A 22,064-nucleotide genomic window follows, 5' to 3' on the forward strand; every position below is an offset into this window, starting at 1 on the left:
CAGTTGAGGGGGGGGGGGCGGCCCTCAAGGAGCCTCATGACCGGTGACTAGACGTCATTCTGAAACAGACTTTTGAGGTGGCAGCTTTATCTTTGTGGATCGCAACCTGCTGCACAGTGGTGACGCGATCCTGTTTGTCACAGGTCAGGAACAACGCTCCAGCAGCAGACATGGAGTCAGCTCTATCGTTCCTCACGGATGCGGCTTCAGACCTAGTCCGGACAACAGCCAAGGGGATTTCATCCTCCTTAGCCGCCAGGAGGCAGCTCTGGATCCGGAAATGGTCAGCCGATGCTCCTTCGAAGACACGCCTTACCAGATTGCCCTTTAAGGGCTCTTTCCTGTTTGGCAGCGACCTTGATAAACTGGCCAGCACATGGGGCGCCTCTCCAGTACCTTGACTGCCGGAAGATCGGTTCAGAAGGAACCAGCGAGCCTTTCCAAGGCCCTCCAGGGGTAGAAGCTCCCAGCGCTTCATTCCCTACAGGAGTCGCTACCAGGCACCTCGTCCTCAGGCTCGGAATCAGTCCTTTTGGACCAAGCAGCGCAAGAGGGGAGCAGGCCCGGGCTCAGGTCCCGGCCGCGCCTCACAATGAGAATCCGCCGATTCATCTGGGGGATGGAGCCATAGGGGGCAGGTTAACCCTCTTCTACCCCAGATGGGTCGAGATTACGTCGGACCAGTGGGTCCTCGCCATCATCCGAGAGGGGTATTATCTGGACTTTCATCAACTCCCTCCGGACAGGTTTGTGGAATCTTCATGTCCCATACACAAGAAGGCAGCATTGGAAGCTACCCCGGCGAGGCTCCTGTCCTTGAAAGCCATCATCCCAGTACCTGCATGGGAAGTGAATTCTGGACACTATTCCATTTATTTCATGGTACCCAAGAAAGGGGGCACCTTTCGGCCCGTACTGGACCTCAAGTCAGTCAATCGATACTTAAGGGTCCCGAGGTTTCGCATGGAAACTCTGCGCTCCGTCAAGACCGCAGTACAGCCAGGAGAATTCCTCACAGACTTGTCGGAAGCCTACCTGCATATCCCGATCCATCCGGATCATCAGCGCTACCTACACTTCAAGGTTCTAGGACGCCACTTCCAATTTCGGGCTCTGCCCTTCGGGATGGCCACGTCACCGCGGACCTTCACCAAGGTGGTCGTAGTGGTAGCAGCGGCACTCAGACGGGAAGGAATCCTGGTCCATCCCTACCTAGACGATTGGCTGATCAGGGCGAAATCACGAGAGGAGAGCCATCGGACAACCGACAGAGTGATCGCCCTTCTGGAAAGCTTGGGCTGAGTAATCAACCTCAACAAGAGTTGCCTACAGCCTTTCCAGTTGCTGAAATACCTGGGAGTACAGTTCGACACCCAGGCAGACACAGTCAGTCTCACTACCAAGAGAAGGTTAAAACTTCAGACGTGTATCCGGTACTTGATGGGAGCCAGTTGGCCCATAGCTTGGGATTATCTGCAGGTTCTCTGCCTCATGGCATCCACCCTGGAAGTGGTGCCTTGGGCAAGGGCCCATATGAGACCTCTGCAACGCTCCCTGCTCTCTCGCTGGAGCCCCCGTTTCCGGAACTATTCCATGCACCTGCCAGAGTACGGACCCAGTTACGGTGGTGGTTGCAGTCCAACCACACGAGCAGGGGGTCGAAGATGTCCTCCCCCACATGGACTCTGGTCACCACAGATGCCAGCCTAAGCGGCTGGGGAGCACACTGCGAAGGACTCACTGCACAAGGGCGGTAGAACAGAGAAGAGTCAGCGTGGAACATCAACCGTCTAGAGGCTCGGGCAGTCCGATTGGCATGCCTTCGATTTGCTCACAGACTGAAGAACAGAGCAGTCAGGGTGATGTCCGACAACGTCACCACGGTGGCATACATCAACCGTCAGGGCGGAACCAAAAGCCGACAAGTATCTCTGGAGATCGCCCCACTGATGGCTTGGGCAGAGGCGAATCTTCAGGACATCTCCGCCGTCCACATTGCCGGGAAGGACAACACCATGGCAGACTTCCTCAGCAGAGAAAGCCTAAATCCGGGAGAGTGGCAGCTGTCACCCACAGCCTTCCAGATGATTGTGGATCACTGGGGGATTCCGGACATGGACTTACTGGCGGACAAGTCTAATGCTCAAGTACCCAGATACTTCAGCCGCAAGTGCGACCCGTTCTCACACGGAATCGATGCCCTGGTTCAGCCATGGCCTCCAGGGACTCTGCTATATGCCTTTCCTCCGTGGCCTCTGCTGGGCGCCATCATCCACAAGATTCAGAAACACCGGGGCCTAGTTCTTCTAGTGGCACCAGACTGGCCAAGAAGACCCTGGTACGCGGACATGAGAAGACTGCTGGTAGGGGAGCCTCTTCCCCTGCCTCCTCTACGGGACCTTCTACGTCAAGGTCCCATCCTCCATGAGGATCCAGCTCAATTCTCTCTTACGGTCTGGCCATTGAGAGGGTTAGACTAAAGAAAAGAGGTTTCTCGGAGCCCGTGATAGATACACTCCTCCGAGCTCGCAAGTTTTCCACATCCCTTACCTATGTCAGGATCTGGAGAGTATTTGAGGCATGGTGTGACACTCATGGCACCAACCCACATGCGACTACTATCCCTATTGTTTTGGATTTCCTGCAGGATGGACTTCAGAAGGGCCTCTCCCTCAGCTCCATCAAGGTTCAGGTGGCTGCGCTGTCTTGCTATGGTCCCAGGAGGGATGGCAAGTCCATTGCCATGCATCCAGATGTTTCTCGCTTCCTGAAAGGAGTCAAGCACATTCGTCCGCCACTGAAGTAGCCAGTGCCTTTGTGGAACCTCAACATAGTTTTGGATTTCCTCGCGGGATCCACTTTCAGACCCCTTCAGGGCCTGTCTCTCCGTTCTCTCACTTTGAAGATGGTGTTCTTGCTGGCTGTATGTTCAGCACGCCGCATCTCAGAGCTACAAGCACTGTGCTGCCGTGATCCATTTCTCAGAATCACTCCTGAGGCTATCCATCTTCGCACAGTTCCATCCTTCTTGCCTAAGGTAGTCTCACAATTTCACCTCAACCAGACCATATCCTTGCCAACTACGGCAGGCCTGAAGAAATCAGAAGAAGGGCGTTTGCTATGCCATCTCGACATCGGCAGATTGCTGCCCAGATATCTGGAAATGACAGAAACAGTACGAAAGACTGACCATCTGTTCGTCCTTCACAGCGGGAAGAAACAAGGTGAAGCGGCCTCTCGGCCCACCATCGCCTGCTGGATTAAAGAAGTCATCAGAGTGGCCTACGTAGAGGCCGGGAAGTCACCGCCTCTACAAGTCAAGGCCCATTCTACCAGAGCCCAAGCAGCATCTTGGGCGGAATCTAGGATGCTGTCGCCTGCAGAAATATGTAAAGCGGCGACATGGTCCTCCCTCCATACCTTCTCCAGGTTTTACCGTCTGGATGTCCAGGCCAGGGAGGACACAGCATTTGCGAGGTTGGTCTTACACGGTCCTCAGGCAGCCTCCCGCCCAGTCCGGGAGTAAAGCTTTTGTACATCCCACTTGTTCTGAGTCCATCTGGCTACACGACAGGAAATGTGGAGATTACTTACCTTATAATCTCGTTTTCCTTAGTGTAGACAGATGGACTTAGCATCCCGCCCAGCTGCCTGTAGTCATTGGGTTCACCGATTCAAGGTAAGCCTTATCACTTCTTACATGAGTGCGTCCACTCTGCCAGGTGTCGACGCCTTCCGGTTGGGAATGCTGGCGGTCTCCAGCTACTATCAGTCGGTCATGGGAATCCTGTTTTCACTATTTCTTTGATCGTCAGTACACATATATCCATAACAGCTTTTGCAAGGAAGATTACTGAAGAGCTTCACTTCCTGTGGGGGTATATGTACCTGTGCTGACATCAGATCCGTCTCCAACTGCTAGCACGAGCACACTATACCCACTTGTTCTGAGTCCATCTGTCTACACTAAGGAAAACGAGATTATCAGGTAAGTAATCTCCACATTATTTCAAATCAGCTGAAGAATAGAATAATATTCTATAACAGAAATTTTTTAAAAAATTTCCCAAAAAACCAAAATATTTAAAAATAGCAGACACATCAAATAATATCCAATAATAATTAAAATGAATAAGGATAATGAAAAACCCTTGCTTTCCATACCTGACAACTTTTGGTTTCTGGTCATGGGGAGGGGGACTGCACACAAACTTTGTTCAGTCTCTCATATATGCACACACCCTCTAACACAGATATGTTGATTCTGTCACATACATGCTCGCTCACTCTTCTCCTCCAGGACACACAAGTAGCAGCAGCTTCCACTTTCAGCCCATACAGGGCCGGACTCTTCTTTCTTCCTTCCTGGGCCATGGGACAATGCTACTCTTGATGCTTTTTGCTGGCCATGCTGGCCTGTGCTGCCTCTGCTCCTTCCAGTTATGGTGATTGCAGCTTTTTCTTCCCACCCATGCAGGCCCACTTCTGGGTTCACATGGGTGGGAAGAACAAGGCGTTGCAATTGCCATGGTCCTGCCACTACTGTGCCATCCCAAAACTGTGACACGATAGACACCCACCTAGTACTTCCACTGGTCTTGCATTCTCTCCCATTTGCACCCCCTCCCATAAAGTGGTGCTTCTTCTCTACTTTCCAACTTTTTCCCCTCGTTCCCCAGTTTTTCCTCACTCACCTTGCAACCCCTCTCACTAACCCCTTTCCATCCCCTCCTTTTTCATGCACTCTCCCTTTTCATTCACCCCCTCCATTCCCATTCACTTTTCCTTCCCACCTTTCCCTTCTCAATCACCCATTCCTGCCTATCCATTATTACTCAACCCCACCCCCTTTCCCTTTCCTGACCTCCCATTCATCCATTCATAAGAACATAATGGCCATTCTGGGTCAGATCAAGGTCCATTGAACTCAGCATCTTATTTATTTATTTATTTAACTTTGTATACCGACTTTCAAGTTAATATCAAGGCGGTTAACAATATTTGAATTCGCAGTAGCAAAATTCACAAAAATCCGTTACCCAAAACACATATATCTCGCTAATAATTTACATAGTAAAATCAAATGCAAAATAATGTCCCATTAAATAAGAAAAAAAAAACAAAAACATAAAAACAAGATAAAATTAGGTATTTCCAGACCAAAGGTATTTCCAGACCAAAATCAACAGCATTCTTCAACGCCTCCCCTCCAAACCCTCCCCCATACCTCCCCTCACCAATAATACCAAGCACCTCCTCGAATCCCTTGAACACACCTCCACCCTAGAGATAGAATCTATCCTAAAAAAGATGAGACCGGCCTCTCACATAGCAGACTCAATCCCCTCTAAATTCCTCCTCTCCATACCCACTACCACTGCTAAACCCATAGCAAACATAATCAACTGCTCACTAACCTCTGGTAAAGTCCCAGACCCCCTCAAACTAGCTGTAGTCAAACCCCTCCTAAAAAAACCTACTCTTGATCCTACAACCCCAGCAAACTACAGACCCATCTCCAACCTCCCCCTCATATCCAAGATCCTCGAGAAGGTAGTCAACATCCAACTCACTGACTTCCTTGAGGACCACAATATCCTACACCCTTCACAATTCGGCTTCCGTAAAGGTCGTAATACTGAAAATCTCCTTTTAGCCATCACTGACACTCTCCTCATCGGCATGGACCAGGGGAAATCCTACCTCCTGGCCATCCTAGACATCTCTGCGGCCTTTGACACTGTTAACTACCAAATCCTGCCAGGTTGGCAGAAATAGGCGTCACTGGCACTGCCCTATCTTGGTTCTCCTCCTACCTTAACCACAGGGAATACGCTGTACAAATCAATCAAAGTACCTCTTCACATATCCCACTCACACAAGGCGTTCCCCAAGGATCCTCCCTCTCTTCCACACTTTTCAACATCTATCTTCTCCCCCTCTGCCAACTTCTCTCCGACCTAGGGCTGACTTTCTTCCTGTATGCTGATGATGTTCAAATCATCATCCCCATTCAAACAACACTCAAGGCATCCCTTCAATACTGGGAATCCTGCCTCTCCACCATCAACTCCCTTTTGGCCAACCTCCACCTGGCACTCAATGTAGATAAAACTGAAATCCTCGTCATCACCAATCAACCAGAGCACACTTCCTGCCCCACTGCTCCCACCCCTACTATAACCCACTCACCTACATCTAATGTAAGAGACCTAGGAATCCTACTTGATCAACACCTCAATTTCAAGCCACACATCAAGTCCCTAATAAAAGGAGGCTTCTACAAACTTCACATTCTTAAAAAACTGAAACCACTCCTTCATGCACATGACTTCCGTTTAGTTCTGCAGTCCACTATCCTCTCCAAACTAGATTACTGCAATTCCCTCCTGTTAGGCCTCCCTACTTCCACGATCAAACCCCTACAAATCCTTCAAAATGCGATGGCAAGAATCACCACCAATACCCGTAAGACTGAACACATAACCCCCATCCTAAAGGACCTGCACTGGCTTCCCATACCATACCGCATTAAATATAAAACCCTCACCATCCTGCACAACGCCCTTCATAAAAACAACCCCGCCTGGCTTAAAAACATGCCTCACTTCCGTACCTCTAACCGTCCTACTAGAAATACCCTCGCAGGCACCCTACACACCCCACCTCTCAAAACCGCACACCTCTCCAACACGAGAGAAAGAGCGTTTACCATAGCTGGCCCCACCCTTTGGAACTCACTTCCCCATTACCTTCGACTTGAGCCCTCCTTACAGTCTTTCAAAAAAGGCATCAAGACCTGGCTGTTCAGGCAAGCCTACCCAGAAGCCAATCAAACCTAGCCCACTCCCTACCCCTTCCATCACCGTCCTCCCCCCCTTCACCCCACAGCCTCCCCTTACCTCCCTAGCCCACCCTCCCTGCCCCCCTATCTCCCCCTCCCACCTCTTCCTTCTTCTTTTCGCCTCCCTCTCCCCCCTCCCCCTTCAATCAATTAATCATACAACTGATCTATTATAAATGAATACTTCGCCTTAATTTATAATTTTAAAACAGTTACAATTATGTTCCTTTTATTATATTTATCAAGTTGTTTGTTCCTCTCTCTCCTTCTGCCCTATTCTTTCTTGCTGCTCTTCCCCTGCCCACCTCTCACCTTTTTCTTGCCTGCTCCCCTTCTCCCCTACCCTTGTTCATTGTATTTTCTACCTGCTTCAGTTTTTTGTAAACCGGCATGATATGCCCTATGAATGTCGGTATATTAAAAGTTAAATAAATAAATAAATAAATAAAATCTTAATAGTTAAAACATTTTTCAAAATTAAAACCCTCCAGACTTCATCCCCGTTCTTTATCCTGACCTATACCTCCCTTATTCTGTCATTTTTTAGATTTTTCGGCTGCTCTACACCCTTGCGACTTTTATGTCTCCTGATAATCCTTTAAGTAAAATAAAGAGAAAGAGAAGAATCGGATGGCCTAGTTAAAAGCCTGTTGAAAAAGCCAGGTCTTTATCAGTTTTTTATAACTATTAATATTCTCCTCAAGGCGGATTTCAACCGGGAGGGAATTCCACAACCCAGGTCCAGCCAAGGATAATGCTCTTTCTCTCACGGAGCTCAAATGGGCCAATTTGGGTGAGGGAATTGGTAGTAGAGCTTGCCCGAGTGACCTTAGATTGCGAGCTGGAACACGAATACGCAGTGAAGCATTAAGCCATTCCGTATTACTCCCATATATGGTTTTATGGATTAAGGTAAGACATTTATAATGAATGCGGGACTGGACTGGCAACCAATGTAACTTCATCAATGCTGGGGAAACGTGGTCATACCTATTTATCTTAGACAGCAATCGCGCGGCCGCATTTTGCAGTAATTGTAGGGGACGAATAGTTGACAAAGGAACCCCCAGCAGTAGCGCATTGCAGTAATCTAATTTTGGTAAAATTAGGGCCTGCAAGACTATTCGAAAATCATTTAAATGCAACAGAGGCTTCAGTTTTCTTAACACTCTTAGCTTGTGAAAGCCATCTTTTATAGTAGACTTTATTGAAGATTTCATAGTTAACTCAGAATCAAGAATGAAACCCAGATCTCTTACTTCACGTACAATCTTATGAGATAGGGAATGTGATACTAAATCAGCCTCTATTTTCTCTGTAATCTTGTTGCTAATGAATAGTATTTCAGTTTTCGAATCATTTAAAGAAAGAGACACATATGTGTCAGAAGCTGTTTGATAGCCTTGAAATACATGTCCCATAATTTCAGTGTAGCCGATAAAGAATCTGTAATAGGTAACAAAATCTGTATGTCATCAGCAAACAGATAATGCACCAGTCCTAGCCCAGCTAAAAATCTACAAAGAGGTGCCATGTAAATATTAAACAAGGTTGGTGAAAGAGATGAACCCTGTGGTACTCCGGCATGGAGATCCACTGTTTTAGATTCAGCTGTACCCCATTTTACTACATAGGATCTGTTGGAAAGAAAAGATTCAAACCAACTCAATGTTTTGTCTGAAAGGCCAATCTCCTGCATTCTTGAAATTAATGATTCGTGGCTTACGGTATCAAATGCCGCTGTTATATCCAATAAAATTAACAGATATGAGGTATTTTGGTCAAAGCCTCTTTGAATAGTATCACATAATGACATTAAAAGAGTTTCAGTATTATGGGCTTTCCTAAAACCAAACTGAGATGGAAAAAGAAGATGGTGATCTTCTAAATGCTCCATAAGCTGATGATTCACAACTTTTTCAATTAGTTTGGCCAAAAAAGGAAGAATTGAAATTGGTCGATAGTTAGCCAGAATTTCAGAATCTAATTGGGCTTTTTTCAAGATAGGTTTCACTAAAGCGCATTTCAAACCATCGGGGAAACTGCCTTCTTCTAGAGATAGATTCACAATGTCAGCCAAAGGTTTTGCGATAATGTCTTGAACCAACTTAAGATAGTTAATAGGCATCTTGTCTACCGGATGCTTAGCTGGTTTCATCTTTTTAATTAAATTAACAATTTCTAAAGAAGAGACTGTCTCAAATGTAGCCCAGTTAACTGAAGGATTGATAGGTAGTGAAATCTTTTGCGGGGGCTGAGTGGTTAGATCTTTTAAAACGGCTAAAATTTTTCCTTTAAAGAAAGCAGCAAACTCATTACTTTTCTCATGTATCTTATTGGACCCAAAAGAAGATTTTCCTTTCACATGAATAAGCTCGGATACATAAGAAAAAAGTTCCCTCGGATTAAATTGATATTTATGAATTCTATCCGAATAGAAATCTCGTTTGGCGGTATTAATAGAGTCTCTGTAGTTATACAGAGCTGATCTATAATTGACTAGTGAAATATCATTACGATTTTTCCGCCATATTCGTTCTAATTTTCTTAACCCTCTCTTCAGCTCTTTTAGCTGAGGAGAAAACCAAGGAGCTTTGTGTTTACCTTGGGAGGAAATCCATTTTTTAGAAGCGGGACACAGCCTATTTGCTAGTTCCAACATGGCTTTATCCCAAGATCTAACTGCTTCCAAGATATTAGATTTCTCCAGAGATTGCATTGCTTCTGGGAAATTGGCAATTAACTCCTCACTCGAGCAAGACTTGTTAATTTCAATTTCTATCTTATCATTTGATAGTGTTTTAGTCTTGTCTTGTCTTCAACAGTGACCAATCAAGGTTGCAAGTACCTGGCAGATCTGGGAATCACTCCCAGGGATAGCAATAAATATCCCTTCCCTTCCTCCTCCTCTCCTCTCCCCTCCCCTCCCTTTTTACTCATCCCCTCGCACTCACTTATTCCCTCCCTTACATTTTCTGCCTGCCCTTGTCATTCACCCCTTCCCTTTCATTCCCTATCATTCACCCCCCACTTCCATCTTTCTGCTTCCCTTCACTTCCATACCCTCTCTTTCACTCACCCCTAGCCCTAGCCTTCCCTTCACTCACATCCCACCCCACTGGGTCGTTTTCTTCCTGCTTGCAAGGCCTGGAATCCCTGCAGGCATTTCATCATCCAGCGCTGCCATGGGTTATCTTACTGCCCATGGGCACATCATCATCCGGCATGGTCACAAGGTTTTCTTCCTGCTTGCGTGGCCTGGGAACCTCGAGGGCAAGTCATCCTACGGCACTGCCACTGCTGTTGGGGGTCTTCCTCCTGCCTGCTAGGTATGGGAGTGCTGCTGACATGTCATCAAACACTGACAGAATGTGGATGCAAGGTGATGCAGGCCACCTTATCCTGTCTCATGAGATAATCGCCCCTGGTTTTGAGTCATTCAACATAAAAATTAAATTACCGTCTTAACATTACAGAGCTCCCATTGTCCTTAAATTGTAGTATTCAATTCATTTTCCCATGTGGCCTCTTATCACTCAATTCATTTTCCCATGTACCCTCTTAACATTACAGAGCTCCCATTGTCCTTAAATTGTAGTATTCATTTCATTTTCCCATGTGACCAATCTGCTACCTTTTTACTTGAAAACTTACAAAAGATAGGGACAAATAACCCATATCTTTGTTTTAAGAAGCTTATGCACTATTTACTAGGGGTGGGAAGGTGGGGAAATGTTGTTTCATTTTTTTGTTTTGTTTTTGGGGGGCTTTTTCCCCCATAAATTTCATTTCATGGAATGTTTATTTTGTTTCTTTATCTTAAAAAAAAACAAATGAAATAAACATTGAACCCCCCTAAAATAAAACAGAAAAAAAACGGAGCCTCCAGTGACTCCCCCTCCCCCCCACCCCTCTCGCCTTGAAAAATGCCAGGGCCAGGATCCCTTATGGCCCTCTATTACATAGTCTAGGGGGATCCACAGGTGAGGCCTAGACCCTAGCCCAAGCTGGGGCATTGCAGGGGCCTGGGCTGAGGTTGTGTTGAACTACTGTGGCCTAGGTCTATGCAAGGCCAAGGCTTCAGCCTGGACTAGGCGTCGGGACCTTGCCCAGGATGCAGTAGGTCGCTGTGATCTCTGCCTAGGCCCTACGTAAGGCCCAAGCTTGGAGGCTGGGTCTTGATTCTTGGGTCTCTGTTTAGGCCAGGACCCAGACCCATTTCTGATGCTGCAGACCAGCTGCCCCATGCTGAGGCACGGCAGATCTTCGCCAACTGATGCCATCCTCTGGGGTCGTTGTGCCAGAATTAATTAATGGCAGTAAGAAGCCCCTAAAACATCTCTGCGGTGGCCTGCATCACCTTGTATCTACATTCAGGCAGTGCGAGATGAATGTATGGCAATGTCTGCTGGGGAGGATGTGCCGGGTTTAATTAACTTCGGTGCAACGACCCTAGCAGACAGAGGCAGCGAAGAAGATGCTAAAGAGGAGCTCTGAGACCTGGGCCTGACCTTGAGCCAAGGCCCAGGCTTCGGGATCCAGCCTCTGGGCTGGGACCTGGCATCGGGTCTGGGTTAAGGCCATGGTGTTGAGCCTGGGGTCTGGGCCCTGGCCTAGGCTGAGGCCTAGGCTTCGGGATCTGGCCTCCGTGCCGGGCCCCAGCGTCAATCCTGGGTCTGGGTCAGGACATGGTGTTGGATTTGGTAAGTATTGGGTGGGGTTGGGGTTGTCATCGGGAAATTTCCCAGGCCTGAGCCTTTGTTCGGGTTTCGGATTGAGCCAGCATTGTTCTTGGGCACAGGCTGCAGCCTATGTGAGGCCCAGACTTCATGACTAGGTCTAGGTTAAGTTGCCGGAGTCTTGCTCAGGCATTGGCCAGGAATTCTGCTTTGGATCCTACTTCCTAGACGAGGCCCTGTCTTCTGGCCTAGGTTTAGGCTTGACTGTCAACTTTTTTTTAAATTGGTTTTCAAAATGAAAGGACATTCTGATGAAATGTAGTAGAAATTTGACCTGTTCATTCCTACTATTTACATTTAACATTTATTGTATATTTATTCTTTCATGCCATGTTCGATTAGTTAAGTTTTGCATTTTATTTTACTGCAGTCATTTTTTTTCTGGATACCTTTCTTATGTATTTCAATTACCTTGGTGTCTAGAGAGATTTATCTTTGCTTATTTTGTTCTATTCTTTTTCAGTGTTTTAGAACTCTTTGCTGCAAGGGTCCGCCACCGCCAAGACCTGAATATGATGTGGTTTGTGTAGGTCTCATGGGTTCTGGCAAAACCAGCCTACTGACTCATCTTTGCAGTGAGAGCCCAGATAATATTGTACCTACAACAGGTATGGTATAGATGTTCAATTACTTTTATGTCAAAGTTGCCAGTTTTTAAGTGTTGTGCAAAGTTCCTTTAATTTACATTAAAATTCATGGAGAAAATGAAGTATCAGAATGTTTTAAATAAAGTGTCTGAAAAGAGCAGTAGAATGAGGGTTCAGATTTTTACATCTATAATGTAAAAGTTATAACACTCATGTTTTTAAAAAATAATTATTCATTCTTTCACTCTGCTGCTACACATATTCCATAGTAAGGTGCAATGACAGTTCTGCCATCAAGATGTGGTTTGTTGAGCTTTTGTCAATAGAAATTGGAGTGTTGCAGGTGTATGTGCCTTCATTAATTCCATATTCAAAAAATCTTTGAGCCTTATATAATACTTCTCAAATGGGCACAGAATGGAAGCAATCACTTTGTCAAGTTTTTGGATGTTAAATTATTGACAAGTTATATGTGACTCTAATTGTGGGAACTAAGTATAGTATGTGGTTCCCTATACTCATTTGGCTTAGTTTGGGTACAGATGAAACAAAATTTAGTTGTTCTGTGGTTTTCTACTTTTAGATAATGTTCTCATTAAAACACATATACTAAATTTAGAAAGGTTGAAATGCCATATTCCACCTTCCAACATCAGCCTGGTCTCCCTTGCGTCTAGAAAAATTAGTAAACAAATCATGGCTGCTGTTTTAAACAATAATATTAGTGCTTGCATTGTTTTAGTATCACCTTAATTGTGAAATAATCATTTTCAGTTTTGCAGGTGAATATTAGTCATATTCTAGTATGCTTTTTCATGCTGTAGTCAGTTAGACCTGAATGAGTACTAGCTAATGAGATTCAGTTATAAACTATAACAAATTTATTTTGAGCACATGCCTTCACTAGCCTGGAACCTCTTAATATTGGTATTTATATTAGTGTTCTAAACAACTGATATATCTGTTCTAGAGCTGATTGGTGCAGAGTTTCGGGCACTATTGCATTAAGATACAGGACAAAAACTAGTAAAGTTTTAATGACAGTGTACTAAATAGGTGTTTTATATTTGTGAAAAATGTGTTATGAGACCAATCTCTGCCAGTGCAGATAGTAACATAACATAGCAGATAAAGGTCAAATGGTCCATCTAGTCTGCATAACAAGATGTTCAGGGTGTAACCACTTTGTTAGCATTAGCTCTTCTTTCTTCAGATTTTCGGGCAGGTAAATAAATGCAGTTATAAAAATTGTGGGTCCTTTATGGGACATACTCAAAACCGGCTGTACTCCCTAATCGTCAGGGATTTTTATAATCATATAAAAATCTTCCAGTTTTCCATGGACAAGCAGGAAACAATTCAGCCACTTTACAGTGCTGACGTGGAGCGTGCTTTTTCAGGATTCAGAAAGACCTCTAAGACTTTGAGTATGCGCAAGTGTTCCCACTCCACTGCAGGCATGCTAGTCTCTTCAGTCCATTTTGTTCCACTAAAGCAAAAGGACATTTTTTGCTCTTTTGGCTGCTTGCCTTTTCAAAAATTCATGCGTTTTATTTCTTTCTTCAGTGTTTGCTTTTATTTTTTCTGCCACGTTTGTTGTCTCTATGGTTAATAAATAAAATAAAAAAATATTAGTCTTTTTGTTAGAGTGGCTAATTACAAGAAAAGTTCAGTCATGGAAAAGACCCTTCAAATTCTGTGTAAAATGCAGACATAAGATGCCCAGCTTGGATCTCCATGAAGTGTGTCTACACTGCTTAGGTTTTTCACATTACATTTCAGACTGCACAGCATGTAGGAGGATGTCCTCTCAAGCACTCTCATTCAGGGAACTTAAGCTAAAATATTAGTTATCCTTTCCATTGGATAGAGAAGAATAGAATTCAGGTAGACTAGTACCAAGAAAGAAAAGGTCAAAGTCTCCCTAAGCGCTGAAGTCGTGAATCTTCTCTTTTATGGTCAGCATGACAGCTAGAAAGGAGGAGGTCCATCAACCTAAAAAAAAAAAAAAAAAAATCAAAACACTGTGCCGAAACTCCATTGACTTCGAAGAAGATGGTGTCATCCACTTCCTGTACTTAACTAAAATCACTTTTGAAAAACATACTCCACCAGTCTTGGTGCCAGTCAGATGCTTCCTCAGTGACACTTCAGCCTCCTATTAATAAATAGAATCCTTTTATGCAAAAAATATTTTTTAAAAGTATATGCCTAATTATATGAAAAAGATCCCAACCACTCTTCCACCTCCGTTGCTCATGGAGCCTATCTTTAAAAAAAAAAAAAAAAAAAGTTTACAGCTGAGCACAGTCGCAATATTCTATTTCACCTTATCAAAAGGTTGCAAAGATGCATGAGGAAAAACCTTGCTATTCAATATCTTCCAAGGATAATCAATTGTCAAAGGAACCTCCAGTTCTAATCTCTGATTTAGATGATTCCTTTTCATCTTTTAGATCTTACTTTCTGTTATTTTAGGAATCCACAGGATTATCCTCTGACCCTTTACCGGAGTCACCAAGGAGCACTATTACTCCAGAAAACATTTCGTACTCTGCCTTTCTCCAAAAAATAGCAGAATCCATACCTTTTGAACTAGAAGATGATACACAACAAAAAGAATTCCTGGGAATCTTAAGTTCACACAGGTGTCCAAACAGGTTAATGTTGTCCCAATATGTAAAATGCTTCAGGATCTGCAGACCAAGATTTGGCAGACATCTCTTTCTATATCTCCAATGGAAAGGAAATGAAACTTGGACGCACAAGGTTCAACCCTGTCCAGGGCATTAAAAGATCCAGCTACCTTACGAGTCCGTAGTAGTACATTTGCTTTAAGAAGAGTAAAAAAAAAAAAAAAAAAGCCTAAATCACATTCCAGTTCACCACCTGGGAAAGGATGTAAAATTAATTTGGGAAGAAGGAATTCCAGACAGCAATACTATAATCCATAATCTTAGCATGTCATTTTCAGATGATCCAGTATTTATACAAAAGGTAACATAGAAAATCTTTCCTTATATATGCAGGACAAATTTACTCAATTAATGAATCAGATGAATATGTAAACGTTTTATTTAGATCTGTTTTTCATGCTTTTCACACAGAGGCAGATTTTATAAATCTGCGCACACGCGTACTTTTGTTCGCGCGTATCCATTAAAATCCGGGGTTGGTGCGCGCAAGGCTGCCCAAAATCGGCAGCCTGCGCGCGCCGAGCCGTGCAGCCTGCCTCCGTTCCCTCCCCCCACCTTCCCCTCCCTAACCCCCCCCCCCCCCCCCCCCCCCCGGCCCTATCTAAACCTCCCCCCTACCTCTATCACGAAAGTTACGCCTGCTGGAAGCAGGAAATCAGATATTGATTGACAGCTTTAGACGTAAAGGATACTTACATGTACATACCAGTGTATGCAAATGTTTTTAGGCACCCCCTGTCAAATTGTATGTTTCAATGAAACTGTAAGTGAACAAAACCTCTACATGGTACAAAGATAAGCATGGCATATCTCTGCAATTTTTAATGTTAAAATTACTATTTATTTGCTGAATTTAACAGAAAATTAAAAAAAAAAAATGAATATGGTATGTGCAAAAATTTGAATACCTTTGTCAGCACTTTGCAACACCTCCTTTAGCAGAAATGACAGCTTCCAAACATTTCCTGTAGCCAGCTTTTGGAAATGTTTTCCCACTCTTCCATCTTAGACATATTCCTTGCATGTACTACTTACAGATTTTCAGTAATATTCAATCTTGAGGACTATTTAGACCATTCAAAAACCTTCATTTTTCCTGTCAGTATGTTATGGTTGATTCTGAGGTGTGTTTTGGGACATTGTATTGCTGAAATATCCAACCTCTTTTCAGGTTCAGGTTCTTCATTGACTGTGGGACTTTAGCTTTTAGGATATGTTCCACAAAGTTTCAGGCTGATCAGTGTTTTGTGTTGTATACATAAGTCCAAGAGTGAGAGAACATTTTTAGCCTGCCCCCCCCCCCCCCCCAAATCCATACGGATGCCATCCACCAAAGTTGGGTTACATCGTGTATATAATATATATTTATATATGTGTGTGTGTTTATATATATGTGTATGTTTCTGTGTGTGTGTGTCAAGTCTCTTACCAACCAAGCAGCTGTGGAACCGTTTGCCAAATAGCTGGCAATCATGCTGCCAGCCAGAAACTCAAAATCCCAGTTTTGATTCTCTTCAGGTTGCTGATAGGAGCAATCAGAAACACATAAATACAAAGAAAGGCAGATACCACATCACATCCAGACAGGTACCTCACAGTAATAGCAGCACAAACTCCTTTCATTGCCAGACACATTAGCCCTAATTTTAAAAAATCCCGCTCGTGCAAAAATTGGGGGATACACACGTAGCTGGGCCGAGCACATTTTAAAACTGCTCAGCCACATGCAGATCTCCTGATATATGCAGAAATGCCAGGCTTGATGAAAGGCGTGGGCCTGGGGACGGGAGGCGGGACTGGGGCTAACTGGGACAGCGGCCATTAGGCCCTGTGCCGGGGAAGCGTGCTCCGACAGCCGGCCTGCGCACCGAAGTTACTTCTGTTCCAAAGGAGCAATAAGTATTGAAAAAAAAATTAGCCTAGCTAGGGGTTAGGGGTCAGGGGAGGAGAGGGGGAAAGGTAGGAAGGGTATTTAGGGGCATATGGAAATTCCCTTCCATTCTGTGCCTTAATTGGAGTGGACTGGGAGGGAACTAGGGAAGGCCCTATTGTGTCACCGCACCTAGGTTTTTAAAATCCCCCCCATTGTGGGCGCGGCAATCATATTTTATAACATGCGTGCACATCGACCCCATAATAAACTAACACAAAACCCTGCAAAAAATGCACTCTCAGTCTATACAGCAAACGTATTATAACATAACGGAGGTAACACCAAGAAATCAAATAAGAACCATACCTGTGAAAAAGCAGCACTGTAAATATTACACTGGGTCCCAGAATACCAATACATCACCTACTGGGGAGACGTAACAAACTCACTTGCTGTAGAACCCTACACAGATATTACACGCTAACAAAATCTCTCACCTTGGTCTCATGCACAGAGCAGAGACAGACTCTCACCAAATACAGAATAAAGGATCACAAATTATAACTAGTATTATGCAGTCAAAAACTGAAATAGAAACCCCAAGAAGCCAGACAGTCTATAGTGTAACAATGGAAAAACAGAACCACCATTCTTGATAAAACAATAAAATCAAGAAATATAAAGCATAAATTATAATAGAATCATACTAATAAAAGAATAAATATTTCAAAACTACTGACAAATAGAACATCTATTAAAGTCATATATATGTTTTTAATTTCCCAAGCACCAATAAAATATTTCAAAACAGCACACCAATAATTAAAACTGAGGATTAAATAAAAGCCCCTGCTGTCCATACATGGGAACTTGATTTCCAGTCACCCTGAGATTGAGGATTAGGGGCTGTGCGGACACCCAAACTTTATCCTCTCTTGCTCTCACACACTCGCATGTTCATTCTCTCTAACACATACACATACATGCTCTCATTCATGCTCACACACTCTGAGGCTCTAAGTCCCTCTCTCGCCCATGCCCACAAAAGCTCTTATGCCCCCAGATTATTCATATATACACAGGCTTTCAACCATACAGAGCTCCAGGCAGGCACCCATTCATTCTCACACACACACTTACACATGCAGACCGACCCTCAGGCAGGCAGCCATTCTCTCTCTCTCTCTCTCATACATATACCCACAGACTGACCCCCATTCAGGCATCCATTCACACACACACGCACACACGCACACACGCATGCCCCTGTCTTGGTTTTGCCGGCAGCCTTGGAGCTCATTCTTGCTGCCATTGTCACTGCTGCTGCGTGGCGGCTGGGGAGGAGTCAATTGCTCATAGTTTCTTCTGATACTGAAGCTCATTCTGCTTCTTCCTCCTGTGTGCAGGCCCCGCGATGTTAAACATTGATGGGACTAGCACTTCTTCCATGTTGATCTCATGCAGTGCAAGATCAGCGTAGAGAAAGTGCTTTCATATTTGAAATCAGCATATCAGCAAATATAATAAAGGGCACATTTTATCGCTGAAGCAGATGACTTATAAAAATGTGTATACCAGTGTATTTTTGCCACCAAGAATAAATTAAACATATGCCTATCGTTTTTGTAATCTCTTGGATCCAATTTACTATCCTTTAAAATAGTGGTAATCACAGCTGGTTTTAATATTTCTGGGGCTAGCCCCTCAGTCAGACGAATTAACTCATTTCTACAACCCCAATACTACCTCATTTTCTATTTCAGATGCCCAGCCTTTTGCAAAAAAATAAAAGGTTGCCGTACTCTCGCAATCGAGTAGATCTTCATATATCTGATTCTTCCGGTACCATAACATAGCAAAAATTTTACTAAATTAAACATCATCCATACTGGTTGATATCATGTAATATGTTTAACTTTGTACCATGTAGAAGTTCTCAGCTTCTCTTCACTTAGAGATTTGTTGAAACACCTGGGTGCCTAAACTTTTGTACGTAACTATATCCATTCACAAGGATCACAGGAAATAATGGGGTTCTCCATAGCAAAGATGCACTATTTGACCTTGTAGCCACTCCAAGAATATTTACCAAGTGCCTAGTGGTTGTGGCTGCACATGTCAAAAAGAACAATGTCTTACTATTTCCATATTTATATGATTGGCTGGTATCAAGCAGATCCTCAAAAGAAATGAGAAGCAGCACATCTTATACCCCAATATTTAAAAAAGGCTCCAGGGGGAGGCTGTCGGTGAGAGACATTTCACATTTTTTCCTAGTGCAGAGGAAAAACGAAGCTTTTACCTTCTTTGAATTTGTGCCGGGGGAAACTCTGGTTCCTGATGTCAGAGGGAGGCGCCGGAAGATCAGCATAAAAATCGCTCTCTCTGTGGTCTCAAGATATTGGAATCCCTGGAATATGCCTGCAAAGCGAAAGGAGAAGATTAGGGTGTTTCCCTCGGCACCTATTTCTTCTAACCTAACTCAACTTGAAATTAATAAATTCTTGACACAATTGGAAAATAAGGGAGCTGAGGAATCTGTTGGAGCCACACAGAATGGAGACTTGTATGGTTCCCAAGAAGAAGCGTCCCTCAGCCCAGATAGTCGCCCACCTCCAGCACAACGCAGTATGGACGATGAAACGATCCTGCCACTACCCCAAGAAGTGGAGTCTGCAGCAGGACAGGAGGGAACATCTGTCCGTAAAGAAAACGAACTCCTGCAAATTCCACCCTTGTCTGGAAAGGTAACGCTTGAAGCGATATGGCAAGCATTTAACAACTTAAGTATAGCTGTGGCTAGATTGGAAGGAAAGATTGATTGTGTGTCTTCAGATTTTCAAGGAAAATTAGTCACTGTCCAAAATCAAAGTAATGAATTATTACATAGAGTAAAGGAGAATGTAAAAGATATAAGGCTTTGCAGAAAGTTAATGTTTGTCTAATTAAAGATCAGATGGCTAGTGCAAGGCACTTGGAGATGTTAGAGAACCGTGCACGACAACTAAATGTAAGGATAACTAATTTTCCTCAGGTCCTAGGGGAAATTCCATTTATTTCTCTAAAAAAGTATTTTAGAGAAATATTAATAATTCCTGAGGAAGAAGTTCCTCCTATTAATACATGTTATTTCCTAACACAGAGACCCCCAGTACCTGTTGATCTTACTAATTTCTTAGAAGATTCAAATTTAGATGTCCTGCATAGGAATACACTGATTGTATCATTCATAACAACTAAAGATATAAACAGTATAATGAAAACATATTTTAAGAAATTTCCTACAAGCTTTCATGGTCAAGTAGTAAAATTGTATCCGGATCTAGCGCCAATCACTAGAACCAGGCGAAGAGAATTTCTAGCCTTACGGCAACAGATTATTTCACTAGGATTTACTTTCTTTTTATGGTATCCTTGTAGGTGTGAAGTAAAGAAGGGAGAACATGCATACGTATTTTTTCAGATTGATCAGATTCAACAATTTATAGAGGCCCAACAATCTATGGTTTCAGCAGTAGTACCTATAGCAGAGTCATCTCCTTCAAATGTAATACCAAATAGTGAGTAACTAACAGGGCATATATATGTAAGTAGTCCAATTGACTAGGTTATGGTTTACTTATTATTATATTTCCAGATAATATCTCCATATGTTACTTTAGTTCCTAAATCAGCCTCTTTTTTTGTCCTAATGAAAGTTGATGTTTTATTTTAGGAGTTCAGATGTACAATTTAAGATGGATTTCTTAATTGAAATTACTTTCGAGAATTATCGATGTATTTGTTATGATCTGAACTGTTTGTTTTCCTGTATATGTGAAATGAAAATAACATAAAGAATTAAAAAAAAAAAAAAAAGGCTCCAGGGATGATCCGGGTAACTATAGACCAGTGAGCCTGACTTCCGTGCTGGGAAAAATAGTGGAAACTATTCTCAAGATCAAAATCGTAGAGCATATAGAAAGACATGGTTTAATGGAACACAGTCAACATGGATTTACCCAAGGGAAGTCTTGCCAAACAAATCTGCTTCATTTTTTTTGAAGGGGTTAATAAACATGTGGATAAAAGTGAACCAGTAGATGTAGTGTATTTGGATTTTCAGAAGGCGTTTGACAAAGTCCCTCATGAGAGGCTTCTAAGAAAACTAAAAGTCATGTGATAGGAGGCGATGTCCTTTTGTGGATTGCAAACTAGTTAAAAGACAGGAAACAGAGTAGGATTAAATGGACAATTTTCTCAGTGGAAAAGGGTAAACAGTGGAGTATCTCAGGGATCTGTACTTGGACCAGTGCTTTTAAATATATATATATATATATATATATATATATATATATATAAATGATTTGGAAAGGAATACGACGAGTGAGGTTATCAAATTTGCGGATGATACAAAATTAGTCAGAGTAGTTAAATCACAAGCGGATTGTGATACATTACAGGAGGACCTTGCAAGACTGGAAGATAGGGCATCCAAATGGCAGATTAAATTTAATGTGGACAAGTGCAAGGTGTTGCATATAGGAAAAAATAATCCTTGCTGTAGTTACACGATGTTAGGTTTCATATTAGGAGCTACCACCCAGGAAAAAGATCTAGGCATCATAGTGGATAAAACTTTGACATCATCGGCTCAGTGTGCTGCAGCAGTCAAAAAAGCAAACAATGTTAGGAATTATTAGGAAGGGAATGGTTAATAAAACGGAAAATGTTATAATGCCTCTATATTGCTCCATGGTGAGACCGCACTTTGAATACTGTGTACAATTCTGGTTGCCGCATCTCAAAAAAGATATAGCGATGGAGAAGGTACAGAGAAGAGCAACCAAAATGATGAAGGGGATGGAACAACTCCCCTATGAGGAAAGGCTGAAGAGGTTAGGGCTGTTCAGCTTGGAGAAGAGATGGCTGAGGGGGGGATATGATAGAGGTCTTTAAGATCAAGAGAGGTCTTGAACGAGTAGATGTGAATCGGTTATTTACACTTTCGAATAATAGAAGGACTAGGTGGCATTCACATGAAGTTAGCAAGTAGCACATTTAAGACTAATCAGAGAAAATTCTTTTTCACTCAACGCACAATAAAGCTCTGGAATTTGTTGCCAGAGAATGGGTTAGTGCAGTTAGTGTAGCTGGGTTCAAAAAAGGTTGGATAAGTTCTTGGAGGAGAAGTCCATTAACGGCTATTAATCATGTTTAGTTGGGGATCAGCCACTGCTATTAATTGCATCAGTAGCATGGGATCTTCTTGGTGTTTGGGTGATTGCCAGGTTCTTGTGGCCTGGTTTTGGCCTTTGTTGGAAACAGGATGCTGGGCTTGATGGA

At 43.3% G+C, this 22,064-nt stretch overlaps 1 protein-coding gene across 15 annotated transcripts in view; it reads left to right on the forward strand.

The window, feature by feature from the left end:
* The window catches only part of ARL15 (ADP ribosylation factor like GTPase 15), a 1,022,750-nt gene that overhangs the window by 326,871 nt on the left and 673,815 nt on the right, over positions 1-22,064 (forward strand). For all 15 annotated transcript variants that reach the window (XM_029577371.1, XM_029577444.1, XM_029577362.1 and 12 more), the window contains one exon: positions 12,047-12,191. In XM_029577371.1, the coding sequence (XP_029433231.1) occupies positions 12,047-12,191 (145 nt within the window). The remainder of the gene's footprint in view (positions 1-12,046; positions 12,192-22,064) is intronic.

The sequence above is a fragment of the Rhinatrema bivittatum genome, chromosome 1 (assembly GCF_901001135.1).
Source record: "Rhinatrema bivittatum chromosome 1, aRhiBiv1.1, whole genome shotgun sequence".
Taxonomy (NCBI): Eukaryota; Metazoa; Chordata; class Amphibia; order Gymnophiona; family Rhinatrematidae; genus Rhinatrema; species Rhinatrema bivittatum.